Source organism: Sceloporus undulatus, chromosome 1 (assembly GCF_019175285.1).
Source record: "Sceloporus undulatus isolate JIND9_A2432 ecotype Alabama chromosome 1, SceUnd_v1.1, whole genome shotgun sequence".
Lineage (NCBI taxonomy): Eukaryota > Metazoa > Chordata > Lepidosauria > Squamata > Phrynosomatidae > Sceloporus > Sceloporus undulatus.
Genome location: NC_056522.1, coordinates 277,477,199 through 277,492,632, shown reverse-complemented (window position 1 = coordinate 277,492,632; position 15,434 = coordinate 277,477,199). Strand labels below are relative to the sequence as shown.

At 39.4% G+C, this 15,434-nt stretch overlaps 1 protein-coding gene across 3 annotated transcripts in view; it reads left to right on the top strand.

Annotated features, from left to right (window-relative positions):
* The window catches only part of SCUBE2 (signal peptide, CUB domain and EGF like domain containing 2), a 60,831-nt gene that overhangs the window by 24,369 nt on the left and 21,028 nt on the right, over nt 1-15,434 (top strand). For 2 of the 3 annotated variants that reach the window (XR_006101563.1, XM_042446553.1), the window contains exons 7-14: nt 318-407; nt 1,979-2,095; nt 5,256-5,378; nt 6,371-6,487; nt 8,040-8,162; nt 9,377-9,487; nt 12,992-13,072; nt 14,070-14,174. Coding sequence is in view for 2 of the 3 variants with exons in the window: in XM_042446553.1 (XP_042302487.1) it covers nt 318-407; nt 1,979-2,095; nt 5,256-5,378; nt 6,371-6,487; nt 8,040-8,162; nt 9,377-9,487; nt 12,992-13,072; nt 14,070-14,174 (867 nt within the window). In the remaining variant the exon portion in view is untranslated. The remainder of the gene's footprint in view (nt 1-317; nt 408-1,978; nt 2,096-5,255; nt 5,379-6,370; nt 6,488-8,039; nt 8,163-9,376; nt 9,488-12,991; nt 13,073-14,069; nt 14,175-15,434) is intronic. The other variant, XM_042446554.1, reaches the window with a different exon arrangement.

The following is a 15,434-nucleotide window of genomic DNA, read 5'->3' as shown; positions in this document are numbered from 1 at the left end:
AGAAGAGAGAACTGCTGAAAATGGAGTTCAGCCCTCTGGCCTAAATCCCAGCCCGTCCCTGGCCTAAATTCACTTCAGTTAATAATAATACTAATAATCAAGAATATTTACATAAATCTCCACTTATGATGTAGCCATTACTTCAGCAAATCTGATCTAGTTGGAGCTAGCAATTTGATTTAGGCCAGAGGTGCCAATCAGTTGTGTGAGTTGATGGACAGTTTTTCTCTCTGATACCATAATACAGTTGCCTAGAAGAGTATTTGCACTGCATGTGGGTCCGTTTCTCATGTTTCTTTTTCTTTTCAATTTTAAAGAAAGAGATGAAGTTACAACTGATATCTCTGAAAACAATGCCACTGCAGGAGCTGATGTAGATAAGAGGGTGAAGCGGCGACTGCTCATGGGTAAAAAGTGTTCAGTTCTTATTACTGATGATGATGCCATTCCTGACTTTGCTGTGTGAACTATCATCTGCCACTTGTCAATGTAAATGTTGCCACTTACATTGACCTAATCCAAATGCTAGCATGATGGTTCCTCCTTCCTTTCCTCCTACTACTATTTGTACACTCAAAGACTGGCTCTGGAGAGTTTTTGAAGGGGCTGAAGTGGGGAATAGGCTGCCCTTTCCAATTTCTGCTGAATTCAATTGTTTTACCCTAGGAAGCTCATTACTAGATACTGCCCATTATTACTTTCAGCTACTGTAAACATCCTCCCACTTAAATTTTTACATAAATGTTTTTGGCTACATTGAATAGTAGTCTCTTGAATGGCGCCTGTGGGAACCATGTGTCATACTCTCTCCTTTTGTTATATGTTACAGAGGCATCCAAATGCTGTTGGAAAATTTTTGCATTCTCTTTCTCGCTCTTGAGATAGATAGGGATTTCTTACATGCAAACTCTCCTCTCTCTCTCTCTCTCTCTCTCTCTCATTCGAACTAATCATGTGATTTAGGTCACTCAGCCCTTGGTACTAATAGACATTCTCTTTAAAGATTTTCAACTGAACTGTTGGTTTTCCATCTTCCTCCACCTGTTTGCATGGTACAAAACCCTGTGCAGACAGGTCCTTAGAGGGGGAAAAAGCAAGTAACATACAGTAGGCACAGTTGCCATTCTGTGAAGAAGCTTGAAATTGATGTACTTTTACTGTAGAGATTGGTAATTTGCAGCCTGTGAGCCACATGAATCATGAAGCTGTTTCTGTGGTCTCCGTAGGTCCCTGGCAACTATGCTCTTGAATTTTCTACTTCAGAAGCAGCAGCAAAATTGTGATTTTCCTTCAAAACAAGGTTCATGCTTCCCACACACCATTTTACAAGTGGAATCATTTTTCTGGGAGCCTCTTAAAGTATATTTTTTCTTGTAAATATAGCACACAGAATGTGCCCATTGTTTTAAAGGGGGAAAACTATTTATTTTTCAGCAGTGGCAGCTGTAACAAATAGGGTGTGGAGTGTGGGTTGAGGGAGTGCCTGGACAGGGATGTAAGATCTAGAAGCTACTTGCTGCTGATGTACAGTAATTTAAAGCATACCACAGCTGTTCTGTGATACAAACAGGGGTCTGCCTTTTGATTCAAAGACTTTCAAAAATCTTTTTCTAATTAAAGAGTGCTCGGTCTTCAATATGCTAAAAATTATTTGGCTTAATGGCAATAATGTGATTCTTTTGCATTATTGTAACCATTCACTGTATTCCCCCTAATGGAAATCCTAGTTTTCTTATGAGTTAATAGGATACAGACAATTGATGGGGGTAGTGATTTGCCCATACTACATGGTTGTCACATATTCCGCTGAAAAGAAACCTTTGAAGCTGTCTTCATGGTAACAGAGATGTCATTTAATTTAAAACTGACATTGGAATGGAAGTAATTTGTTTGGGTAAGAACAAATACCCCAAATAGTGTAAAATTCTCTTTTAGTTTTTTTCTTTTCCAAATGCTAAATGCTACTTCCTTTTTTCAGAAACGTGTGCAGTCAATAATGGTGGCTGTGATCGCACTTGTAAAGACACTTCAACAGGTGTTCACTGCAGCTGCCCTGTTGGATTTACACTTCAGTTTGATGGGAAGACATGCAAAGGTAGAGTATCGATTATTGTGCATTCAGTAATATCTGCAAGTGATTCCTAAAAGCACCTTGAAAAAACAAAGACAAAGAAAAAGCAAGGATTTTTTTTGGTTGCAAGCTACATAATTCCTCACCATTAGCTATGCTTCTGGGATTCAAGCAGTCTGTACAGGCCAACAGTATGTGTAGGGCTATAATTGCACATCACTGTTATAAGACACTGAGAAAAGAAAATCTGAAATGGAAAGCTCAGCTCAGATTCACCAAAACTCAACTATGAGATTCATCAGTGGCCATTCTAATGGTCTCTAATTTCAGATGGTTTAGAATGAGTACTTAAACTCAGGTTTGCTTTTTGCATTCACTCTCTTGTTAACTTGCAGATGGTATTGTGCTGTGAGGAGTCTCTCAGTTCACATGAAACGGGGCTTATACAGTTTTGTCAGTCTGTGCAAATACCATCTTTCAGTCCAGGGCTATTGAAAGGAGCACTTTACATACAGCAAGAAAAATGAGGGTCCACTTGATCATTCAGGGAGCTAAACAGGTCTAAAACACATAGTAAACATGCCTCAGAATTTTAGATCAGCCAACTCCCATTTTCATTTTTCTGCATGCTTTTTTATTCCATGTTGCAGTGTTTGTTTTGAAAGCCATAGAGCACACAAATGGCAACTTAATTACTGTATATACTCCTCTATAAGTCTAAAAATGTATGCCCAAAAATTGACCCTCAAATCCTAGGTCAACTTATTTACAGGTCAGTATGGTAATGTGATAGCAGCTCTTTCAGATTTCTCCATGCAGTTTCTTTCTGTCTTGAGCCAAGCAGATAGAGTCCTTGGTGATTGATTGATTGATTGATTGCTGTTTGTTTAACCATCCCTCTCCTGCCCACACCCTTAGTTATCTTGGGAGTGAAGGCTGAAACAATGAAGCTTCGTATTGATTGCTGGTTCCCTCTTGCCGCTTGCATATACACACTGAAGGAGCCTCCAAGTTTTACACTCGACCTATCCACAGGTCATGTCAAAATCCATAATTTTGGCCCCAAAACTTGCCCTCGACCTATACATGAGGTCAACTTATAGCTGAGTATATATGGTAGCAAAATAATATTTAAATAATATGCCAATGGTACATATAGTATAAAACAATTTGCTCCAGTTGTGTGTAGTTTAAGAAATCTCCCACCTTTCAATTACATGAGGACACTGGATGGTTTCTTCAGCAGTACGATCAGATGGGAGTGCCCTCGTAGAAGTTTTTTTTTTAAAAAAGAAACTTGTTTGCCTTGGTGTCTGCACTGACTAGAATACTCTGGGAGCAGCCCTGGGCCTGTCCCAATCTCCTCCCACCACCTGGGGCCCTCCATTCCAATGCTAGGCAGCTGTTTGCATGTGTTTCCCACTGTGCAATCTGGTGCTGGTGAGAGTCACTCGCTTTTAAGATGAGAATGAGGGGTCCAGCTTCAATCGTATGGCTGGGCACCTTGTTCTGACCTCAGAGTGAGCCACTTTTGTCAGTGGCAGCAGCACTGGGCAGCACAGTGGGACATCACTGGAACACAAGAGTCCAGATCTTCCATGTAATAGATTCAGGAAGATCCAGGGCAAAGGGTATATTTTTTAAATCCATTATGTGGGGGGGGTATATCCTGGCTTTGGTGCTGAACTGACAGGACATTGTCCAGACTGTACATGCCAGAACCAGACTTTGGGCCGTGGTGCAGAGTACCTACCAAGAGGATGGTGGGGAGGACAGTTTATTTGGCTTGTGCAGACACGGCCCTAGTGTTATGATGTGCCCAAACACTCTGTTAGGAATTACTATTTTAATCAGTGGAGAACTGACTTCAGCCCTGCACTGCATACTTTTAAAATTAGTTTTTGCTAGAATATTTTTAATAATAATAATAATAATAATAATAATAATAATAATAGATTTATTTATAGCCCGCCCAGTCACAAAGAATCCGGGCGGGTTACAACAATAAAATACATCAATTACAATGAAGTTAAAAATCAAACCATAAACCTACTGCCCCCCATACCCAGTACTAAAACAGAATTAAACAATAATAGTATAAAAAAACATTAAAAGCATTAAAAGCATTTAAAAAGGCAGAAACATAGGCGGGGAAGAATAGACAAATGAGGGGACAATATCTCTATATCTGGGGAGGGTAACTAAGTTGGAAAGGCCTGCCGGAAGAGATCCGTCTTGAATGCTTTCTTAAAAGCTACCAGAGTGGAAATGTGACGGATCTCCTCCGGCAGGTCGTTCCGTAGTTTAGGAGCAGTAGTAGAGAAGGCCCTCTGGGAAACTGATGTTAATCTAGATTTTTTTGGCTGTAGTAGATTTCTTCCAGAGGACCTTAGTGTGCGGGACGGACAATAGGGAAGAAAGCGTTCCCTCAAGTACACTGGGCCCAAGCCATGTAGGGCTTTAAAGGTGATCACCAACACCTTGTACTTTGCCCGGAAACTAATAGGCAGCCAGTGCAGGGACTTCAAGACCGGTGTTATATGGTCATTCCTAGAAGCTCCTGTGATCAATCTGGCTGCCATATTTTGTACCAACTGAAGTTTCCGAACTTGGCACAAGGGTAGCCCCAAGTAGAGCGCATTACAGAAGTCCAATCGAGAGGTTACCAGTGCATGTACTACTGTTTCCAGGTCCCTCGGCTCCAGGAAGGGGCTCAGTTGGCGTATCAGACAGAGCTGATAGCAGGCGCTCTTGACTGTCGCATCCACCTGAGCTGTCAGTTGGAGCGACGAGTCAAGGAGCACCCCCAAGCTGCGAACAGAATCCTTCTGGGGAAGTGTGACCCCATCCAGAACTGGCTGACACAACTCCATTCCTGGATTCGGGGTTCCTATAGCGAGTACCTCCGTCTTACCTGGATTCAGCTTGATTCGGTTTTCCCTCATCCAGTCCATTACTGCCCCAAGACAGGCATTCAGAGGAGAGATGCCATCCGTAGTCACTGCTTCAGTCCGAGACATAGAGAAATGTTATTTGATTGGTGGTTCCAATTTTTTTTGAACGTTTAATGCACAGTACACGAATATTGATGGTAGCCTAGGAGTTTAAGCCACATGTTTGGAATCTGACAAGAAAAGAAAATCAAAACTCTTTCTTACTTGTTCCCCCACCTTTTTTGTTACAGATATTGATGAATGCCAGGCCAATAATGGTGGATGTGATCACTTTTGTAGAAACACAATTGGTAGTTTTGATTGCAGTTGCAGAAAGGGCTTTAAATTATTAACTGATGAAAAATTATGTCAAGGTAGGTGCACTGGGAAGCAATAAAAATTAAATAAGTTTTGAATGGTTTGGAAATGTGGACAATAATGAGTTGCTAATGTATTCCAGAAATAATGTTCTTGCGTTGAACTTATTTTCTTTTGTAAAGTTCTTTATTACTAGTAAGTATTCATCTGTAGACTCTATCAGTCTACGACATTATTTTTTAAAGTCATTTGAAGTAATTGGAAGCATTTTTCTTTTCTTTTTTGTGTACACCTAGTAACTGAGATCTTTATATAATTCAAAAAAGATTCTGGGATTTCTGTGGGAAATGTTTCATGTAATAGGTTTAGGATCTTGTTACAAAGTTTCTTAATTCACTTTTATTTCAGTAAGAAAATGTAACTATTTTTGGATTGTATTTTAATTACCAAAGTGACCTCAGCAGATTAAAAAGAATTTGCAAGGTAATGATGCTATCTGGCAGGGTGATAATAATCAAAAGTCATGTTTGTTAGTGTGTGTCGCAAGTGCCTCAGTCCATTTACTGGACTGCTATGAAGGAGCATGCCATGAACTGAGATGTTCAGAAATTAAAACTGATCACCAGCCGATTATCCTTCTTCTGCCAAAGAGGCAAAGAACTCTCTATTTCTAACCAGTAAATGGCATTTAGCATAGTAAGTAGCCTTGGGATAGGACTGAGCATATACCATTGAAATAAAAATGTGAGTTAAATGTTTGGTCAATAACAAATACTAAATAAAAATAATTTAGCATTCTTGCTATTCATATTGAGTGGACTTTATTATTTGTTCTCAGTAGACTAAAGAAAGCATAATAATTCATTGGGAGAAGAGCAGGTCAGTCCTTTGGAATGCAGTCTTTGCCATGCTAACCACTGCTTTGTTTAACAATTCCGGTATCTTTTTTAAAAGGCTAGTTTAGCTTTTCTTTTTATCCAGTTTTCCTAGATCATAAATGTCTTCTTTGCATGAAGTGAAATAATAAAATATTCCTTTCATACTACAGACATTGATGAATGTGCCTTCGAAAGGACATGTGACCATATGTGCATCAATCATCCAGGCACTTTTGAGTGTACTTGCAAGAAAGGATACACACTCTTTGGCTTCACACATTGTGGAGGTCAGTATATATAAAGTTATTACTAGTGTGCTTGTTGGAGTGTTACTTCCTTGATATTGACATTGGGAGGAAATCTTGGTATTAAACCCAGTGCTGCAGTTATTCCAGATGTTGGTCTTTCTCCTTTTCGGTCAGCTTCAAGTGGAATTTGACTCTGTACATGCTAAATTTCTGCTTAAGCAATTTTCCTATCTGACTCTTATTGGAAAGGAGCTGTGACTGTTAAAACAAACCATTGCATTCCACACTTAGGTATTAACAACTGGATTTTGCAGAATGGCTGCCTCCAAAATGCTTACTTCTTGTACTTGATACGGTACATAGTACTTACCTTCAAAGCCAGATCCTAGTTCAGAAGTTTTTTCCCCATAAACTAAGTTTGCTATTTAGTAGATTTATCTCTTGTAATTGTAAAAAAACAAAACAAAAACACTGGTCTACCCCATATGTTGTAAGTCTGCCTGTTGTCATTCAAAAATATACAGCCTCTGATCTGTATTTGCTGTTCTGAGGACTTCAATATACTAGTAAATGGAACATGGAACAGGCAGCCAAGAATGGTATGAAAAAGAGAGTGGTGGTTATGCATATACAGTGGTACCCCGGGTTACGAATGTAATTCGTTCCGCGGCGCCGTTCGTAACCCGAAAGATTTCGCTAGCCGAAAAAGCCATAGCCGCTAGCGCTGAAAGCCGCGATTTCGTGCGAAAAAGCGCCGAAACCACCCAAATTTCTTTTGTAGCCAGAAAAAAAAACGTAACCCGAAACAGTTTTTTCCTATTTATTTTTTTCGTATCCCGGAAATTTCGTAACGCGGTGATTTCGTATCCCGGGGTACCACTGTATTGTCTAAATGCAAACAAAACATTATATGGATTTCAAGATAAGGATCTAATCACAGTGTGTGTTCACTTGGAATGGGGGAAAGGGACAAGAAACCCAAATCTTCAGGGTGAACGTTTGCATGCAGCATCTTATATTCTTGGCTTGAAATCAGTGACAGTTCTTTTGGGTAATGTTGGGTTAAATCTTGGCATATAGGTTTAGTGTGCCTAGGCTCCATAGCTAAAGCTTACTTATTCTGCTCAGAACTCTTTTGACCCTGTGAGTCTTTTAAGAAAGTTTTTTTAATAAAGCTTGTAGCAACTGTTATCAAACTTCCAAAAGCATTCCTACTTAATATAATCAGCATATGTGTGTGTTTATATGTACCTTTAAGTTGTCTGTTGACTTACGGTGATCCAATGAACCATATAGTTTTCTTGGACAAGGTGTCCTGAGAAGTGGTTTGCTAGTTACTTCCTCTGAAGTATAGCCTACAGCACCTGGTAATTGGCAGTCTCCCATCCAAGTACTAACCAGGGCTGATACTGTTTAGCTTCCAAGATGAGACAGGATCTGGTGTCTTTAGGGTATTTAGACCCCAGCTTGTGTAGCTCTATGTATATTACGTATTCAGCAGTAGTTATTGTTGTAAAGTTTTATGCTGGACAGAGTACAAGGATGCCAATTTTGTTCTAAAAATGTTTTCTTATCTATTTTTTTTCTTTAGATATCAATGAGTGTAGTATCAACAATGGAGGGTGCCAGCATACATGCATAAACACACTAGGGAATTATCAGTGCCATTGTAATTCTGGCCACAAATTACACTGGAACAAAAAGGACTGTGTTGGTAAGATTCAGAGTTCCATTCATTTTTTGGAGACTTTGGTTTGCTTAAGGGCTATTCGTTTGTGGGAATTCTGACGGCATCAATCCATTGAACAGATCAGCACACATTAGCATTCCCTCTCACTATGACTGAAGACAGACAATATTTTTAGAGAGAACTGAAAACAATTTGACAGAAGGTGCACTTCCCATTGTGTGCATCAATTTTTATTTCAAAATGCTTCGCAAAACCATACAAATACCTCCTTTGACTTTTCCATATTTTGTTATGATAACAACTGGTAATTGAAATGGCTTTAATAGACAATGTTAGCACTTGGTATACACATGATATTCAACACTGTGGAGATGACACAATAAAAGTGTGAGTTTATTTTTGTTTACTTCACTTTTGTGCCACAGACAAAATATTTTGCACCTTTACAGTGTTGAGTATTTTGTGTACATCAAGTAGTAACAATGCCAATTAAATTCCAGGTTATAACACAAAAATGTGGAAAGGTCAAAGGGGGTACATCTTCTTAAAGGCACTGATTCTTACTATAATATCTTTAGTACCTGTTTATCAGAGCAAGAGCTGCTGCCACATTGCAAAATTAGTGCGGTTTGACATATCTTTAGCTGTCATGTCTCCATCCTATGGAGTCCTATGATTTGTAGTTTCTTGATGCACCAGAGCTTTCTGACAGAAAAAGCTAAATATCTCACACTACTACAGATCCTAGAATTCTATAGCTTTGAGCAGTATCAAACTGTATGAATTCTGTAATGTAGATGCAGCCCAAGTGAAAAAAGTAAATCTAGCATGAACTACAGTAATCCATCTTTCACCTGTATTCAGTTCTCCAAAAAAGCTATTCTGTGTCTCCAGCCTGCAGTACTTTGTTGCTTCTAATTGGCCAATATGGTTAATGTTCAAGCTGATTAATACAAAAACAAAAACAGGAGATACTTTCTAATCTTTGATGCTTTCTTTCTTGTGCTTTTAATCTGGGCTGCTTTTCCTATTGTGGTTGTCTCTATGAAAAGATATATTTCATGGTTTACAGAAAAGAGAAATAAAATGTGTTATTTATGCTTTTCTTCTCCATATTAATAACCTGAACACAGACTGACAACTGTTTATGTAACAGTGTGTAGCTTCATGTTTGTATTGTGGCACCATGACAGCAATTAGTGTTCTTGTCCTGTGAGTCTCTGTGTTTTGCCCAATAGAAAGATCTTTGCCTGATGTCATTTTACCCAAAGTATCTCTACACTGCATTAAGACCAGTGGAAGTGATAGGTGCTTTTTAATCTGCTCCTCCAAGGCCCATTTACTCTCTGGTAAGTTATACAGAACTTACAGAACTCTGGTAAGTTATAAAGAACAAGAGCTGCAGGATACAAAAACTGCAACTCTTGGAAAGTCTTAGAAATAACAGGCATTAAATTAAATTCAAATGTGTATATATTCACATGCAGTAGTATTTATATCTTTCACAAATTTGTGCCTGGATTTCCTTGTAAGCATTCTTTGGTATGCAGCACAGCGCTCCTATATATAACCTGATTTATAAAATATAGAAAGTATAATATGTTCATAAACTGTTTATATGGCGAAGTGGGAGGATAACTGACTAGAATATAGATGCTTAGCTGGTATTGAAGTCAACTATGGTTGCACTTTATAGATTTTTTTTTTTTAAAAAAACTGAGATGGCAATGGTGATAATAGAAATCTGTTTCTCTTACATGAGCCAATTGCCAGTCAACACAGTTATTAGGGATTATGAATTGTCTGGTAATTGAGCAATAGCCTCCTCTGCCAACTGTTTAACAGAAAATTATTGGTTTTAGCTTCACTTGGAATTTGAGTGAAATACTAGCTGAAATAGTCAATTTGGAGTGTCTGCTTTGCGCTTCTAGTATGCCTCCCACATTGCTATCTATCCTGAACACTGTAGGTCAACTGGTATAATATCCGATCAGTTCAGAAACCCTTTGGAGCACTTCATCTCCTTCAGTTTCCTATGCTCTGCCATGCTGTTCTCCCATGTATTAGGGTAACAGAGAGAAAGAAAGTCTCCTCCAATTTCTCCTGCCTGTTCTCTATCCTTGCAGCCACTAATTAAAGAGAAAAAAAGGGACAGGAAGACTGTGTGGTTGAAATGCGGGGCGGCAGCGGAGAAACTAGTTGAGAGAACTTTTGATGGCAGGAGGATGGTAGAGATGGAGGGGGCTGGTAATTCGTCTGTGGTTGGGACTTTAATTGGAGGTAGAAAAAGATTACATGGCTTTTAAAGCTCACTTCCTAATTGAGGAATATTGAAGACACCTAAAATTACTTTCTGAGCTTGGGGCTTGATGGCACATAGCAGGCATTTTCTAATCCACTCTAGAGGCTAGGCAAATATGAATAATCTTTGTCCAATCTTTCTTCTCCAGAAAGGGATATGCCAGTAAGTATCTGATGAAGAGCATTCGTAGCTACTGCTCTGTTTGGACACTCAAAAGCAGAACTAGATAGGAGTACCTTCACATTTCCCTCAAGGGAAATTCAGCCCCAGTGCCAGTTATATACTTTCCCTTAGTTGAGCTAGGTCTTTACAAAAGAGTACTACTTGATGAATAAGGTTTTAGTTCTTCCATATCTTGTCCGTTATTGTCATCAGATGCTTATCTAGAGTTTCCATAGCTTCCATGGGTTCTTATGAAAAGTATGCTGGGTAGGTGTCAGAAGAATACTGTGATTGATGGTACTCAACAGTGCTAAGAGAGTTTGGGAACTCAGTGAGCTTACATTCTCTCCTTACATTATATATCAAGCTACTGAGGCAATTTCTGTCCACAAACTAGGTTGAAAACCAACATGAAAGGGGCCTGGATAATTAGTTTCATCCAGGAAAACCTGGAGTTGGGTCATCACAGCACACTCAAGCAACTTGGCATGGAATAATCTTGGCCATCCAACTAGATAATTTTGAATTACCATTCTTATTAAACCAGGAATGTCATTCTTATTAAACCAGGGTACCTAAAAGACCGCCTCTCCCCGTACAATCCGCCTCGCACCCTCAGAACATCTGGGCAGCAATTGCTGAAGGTGCCTGGGGCCAGGCTAGCTTCTACCTCAAGAAGGGCCTTTTCCACAGCTGCCCCAGCCCTTTGGAACACGCTGCCCACAGAGCTCCGCTCATCTACCACCCTGGCCCAATTTAGGAAGGACCTCAAAACCTTCCTATTCAAGCAGGCATTCCCCGATTAAATATCCTGTGGGCCTCCCTCCTCTTCCGTGGCCATGAGGATGGGCTAACGGGGCTTTTATTGTTTTTAGACTATGTATTGTATTGATTGTTATATGTTTTTAATTCTGTATTTAATTGCACTTGTTGCATTATTGTAAGCCGCCCTGATCTTTTTGGAAGGGCGGGATATAAATAAAGATTTTATTTTATTATTTTATTAATTATGCAAGTAAATACATATTACACATATTTAATATTTTCCAAAATTTCCATTTCCCCACAAAAACATCTTCAACAACTCAAAATTTCTAGAAAATTTACATCTCTAGCTGTGAAGTAATGGCTGTTGCTTGTGGAAGCATCTTTTGTTTGGTGACATTTAGAAGTGGATACATACAGTGGATACACACAGTGGATATAGAAAAATCAGAATTCACAACCATATAATGAGTTGCATCACTGGTGTGTCTGTGCAATGGTGCTACTTGCACCAGGTGACACCTCAGAAGAAGGATGATAGCTGCTTGGGCCTTCCCCCCCATGCGGTCCCCCCACCTTCCTGTCCTTTTCCTCATCAGGAAAAGGATGGGAAAGCATGAGTGGAGGAAGCGTATGAAGCTCCTGGAAGCCTCACTTCTGGAAGCCCCACTTCAGGTGACACCAAGTGCAGGGATGCTGTTGCACATAATAGAATAACTGGAGACCCAACATGGTGTAATGGTTTGAGTGTTGGACTGCGACTCTAGAGAACAGGGTTTGAATCCCTGCTTGGACATGGAAACCCACTGGCAAGGTGAGGGAAAAACCCCTCTGAACCTAATCTTGCCAAGAAAAGCCTGTGATAGGCTTGCCTTAGGGTTGTCACAGCCTTAGGGTTGTCATAAATAGAAAATGACATGAAGGCACACAGTGACAACAGTCTGGTCTGTGAGTTGTCACACTTGTCATGAATTTTCTTCCATTGTCAATCCAGTCATCCTCTTATGTTCATCACATCTGTGTCCATGGGTAACTATTCAGCTGTAGAAGCTGTACTTTGATGGGAGAGGACACTTGGAATTGAGTCACAAAAGCCACTGCCATCTCTCTGTTCTATCTATTGACCAAGGCTTTGAAAAAAAAACTGTCACCAATGTCAGCAGGAACCCCCTTCCCCCCAAAAAACCCAACAGAAGTGCATGGCAGTGGGGTAAGGGTAAGTAGCAAAATGAGATGAGCTCTAGACATAACTGAGATAATGATTATGAGTACATATTCTTTTGGGAAGAATAAATATGATTATTACTTCCTTCTTAATAGCCACATATATTAAGAGCTTTATAGCTACTTTGGATCATATGCAATACCAGAATAGTCTTTTATTGCCACCATCTAATGGAAGACTATAACTGTTTTTAAAAAAGGGGTTCCAGAGTTGACAATATCCAAATTGCTAGTGAAGCCAACAACCGCCAGTCAACTAGTGTAGGCAACCAAAGTTACAATGTTTGTAGCCTTGAGGCACTAAATACTTCAGACATTAAAGTGTTTCCAAGAGTATATTTCACCAGGGCTTTAGCGTGTATTTCTGTTTTATTGTATAGCTTTATCATCTGTCTCTTAGGCCTGGAAGGTTCCTACACTTTAAAATGTGGCAGCCCTTCTAAGAAGAAAAAACAAAATTCAAATGAGTCTGCTATTTTAGGTAATTATCTGATGAATATGTTTCCTTGTTGGTTTAAAAGCTGGGGGAGGTGTGTTGTCTGGCTATCAGAATGTTAAAGAAATCTTGTTCATTGAAATATATTGTCTGTCAAAAGTTATAGTTCTGGACAAAATATCTGTCTTTGGGCTGGTAGTCCCTGTTAAATGTTCTCAGGACAGCAGAGTTGAGGGAGATCTCTTATAGTGAGGTGTTGTTTAGGTTTATTCCACTGTTCTAGTCTCTATGTGAAGCAGCTCCTTCTAGAACAGAATGAATTATGGCATACATTACACATTCAGCAGTTTAAGTATGTGAGAGGCATTATTATACAGTTGGCCCTCCATATCCATTATTTTTTTTACCCACGGATTCAACCATCCATGGCTTGAAAATATTTTTTTTTTAAAAAAAAGGAATTCCAAAAGCAAACTTTGATTTTGCCATTTTATATATGGAACACCATTTTACTGTGCCATTGTATACATCATCCACACATTTTGGTGGGGAATCCCGGAACCAAACCCCAGCGGATACCAAAGACCCACTGTGCAGTTTACCAGTTACACACCTGTTCCAGATATAGTTCATATGACATCAATGAAGAATGTGAATTGATATTTTTTGTGGGTTTTTCGGGCTATGTGGCCATGTTCTAGAAGAAAAAGAAAATGCTATCCACAGATGCTGGCGAAATGTCATGAAGAAACTCTTCTAGAGCATGGTCACATAGTCCGAAAAACCCACAAAAACTATGGATGCCGGCCATGAAAGCCTTCGACTTCACAATGTGAATTGATTTTTGATTTTGTCTTGCTCTCTACCTTTGCTTTCACTCCCTACATCTTAGGGTCAGTGTCTGAACAAAAAAAAAAAAAATACTAATTCATTTAAGTGTTGATGACCCCTTGTTTGAAACTCATCTAAGTTACTTGCTTGCTTTTTAGTAAAAAATGCTTCTTGCATTTGGAAGTAACTATTTTACTGTTTCTTTCTGAAGATCTCTCTACCATCAGGACAAGTGTAACCTTTAAATTTAATGAAGGCAAATGTAACTTTAAAAAGAATATGATGTTTCAAGATGCTGTTCAACACATAATACCAGGTATGAATACATATATGTAATCAAAACAGGTTAATGCTCTAGATAACAAAGTCCGTCAACGGTATGATCTACAGCTTTTAAATTGGTGACTTTGCTACTCTTCAATCTTGATCATATACAACAGACACATGACTGGTCCAAACAAAATTATTCTGCTCCTTTACCATTCTTCCCTCTGTCTGCAGAGTCACAGGCGAGTTCTATGTCTTTTTCTTCTATTTTCAGAGTCATACCCACCATAATCTATTTTTATTTATTTATTTATTTATTTACTTACTTCATGTATATGTCACCTTTCTCCCAGAGTGGGACCTATGGTGGCTTCCAGAATAATGCTCACAAAACATTTAAAACACACATCAAAGACTGTAAAATAATTTAAAAGCCATACAAAAGTTAAAACACAAATCCAGATTTAAAAAAACCCTTCCCTATATAATCATTAAAAACATGCTTAAACAAAATGTCTTTGATTGCTGGCAAGAGGAAAACAGGGAGGGGGGCAGGCTGACCTCCCATGGAAGGGGATTCTTGAGGGTGGGAGCAGCCACTGAGAAGGCTTTGTTTTGTGGCCTCACCAAGTGAGCCTGTGATGGTGGTGGGACTGAGAGAAAGCCACTGAGACAAGGAGCCAAAGTCCATCCTGGAATAGCATGAAATGGTTTGCATGTCAACATGTACCATGGAGTAGTGGTGATATTTTGGAAGTGTCCAGAGACGTAAGGTTATTATTTCTGTAGTTCAATAGTCTAAAGGTTTTCATTACCCCAGCAGAATCAGAGCTAAGCTGTCTTCATTAAGGAATGACACAGAGGAGTCAAGGCTGCACTGTCTAGCATAATTAGGTGTTTGGTTGTATTAAAGAAGCAGATAGGAAAAAATGGGTGTTGTTCCCTAGGAGAAGCTAGCTAGTGGAACAAAAGAAGTCATATGGTAGAGTTGGAAGAGACCACAAGGGCCACCCAATCTAACCCCCTGCCATGCAGGAAATCACAATCGAAAGCATCCCTGACAGATGGCCATCCAGCCTCTGTTTAAAGACCTCCAAGGAAAGAGACTCCACACTCCGAGGGACTGTGTCCCACTGTAGAACAGCTCTTACTGTCAAAAAGTTCCTCCTAATGTTGAGATGGAATCTCTTTTCTGTACTTTGCATACATTGTTCCATGTTCTAGTCTCTGGAGCAGGAGAAAACAAGCTTGCTCCATCCTCAATGCGACACCCCTTCAGATACTTAAACAGGGCTATCATATCACCCCT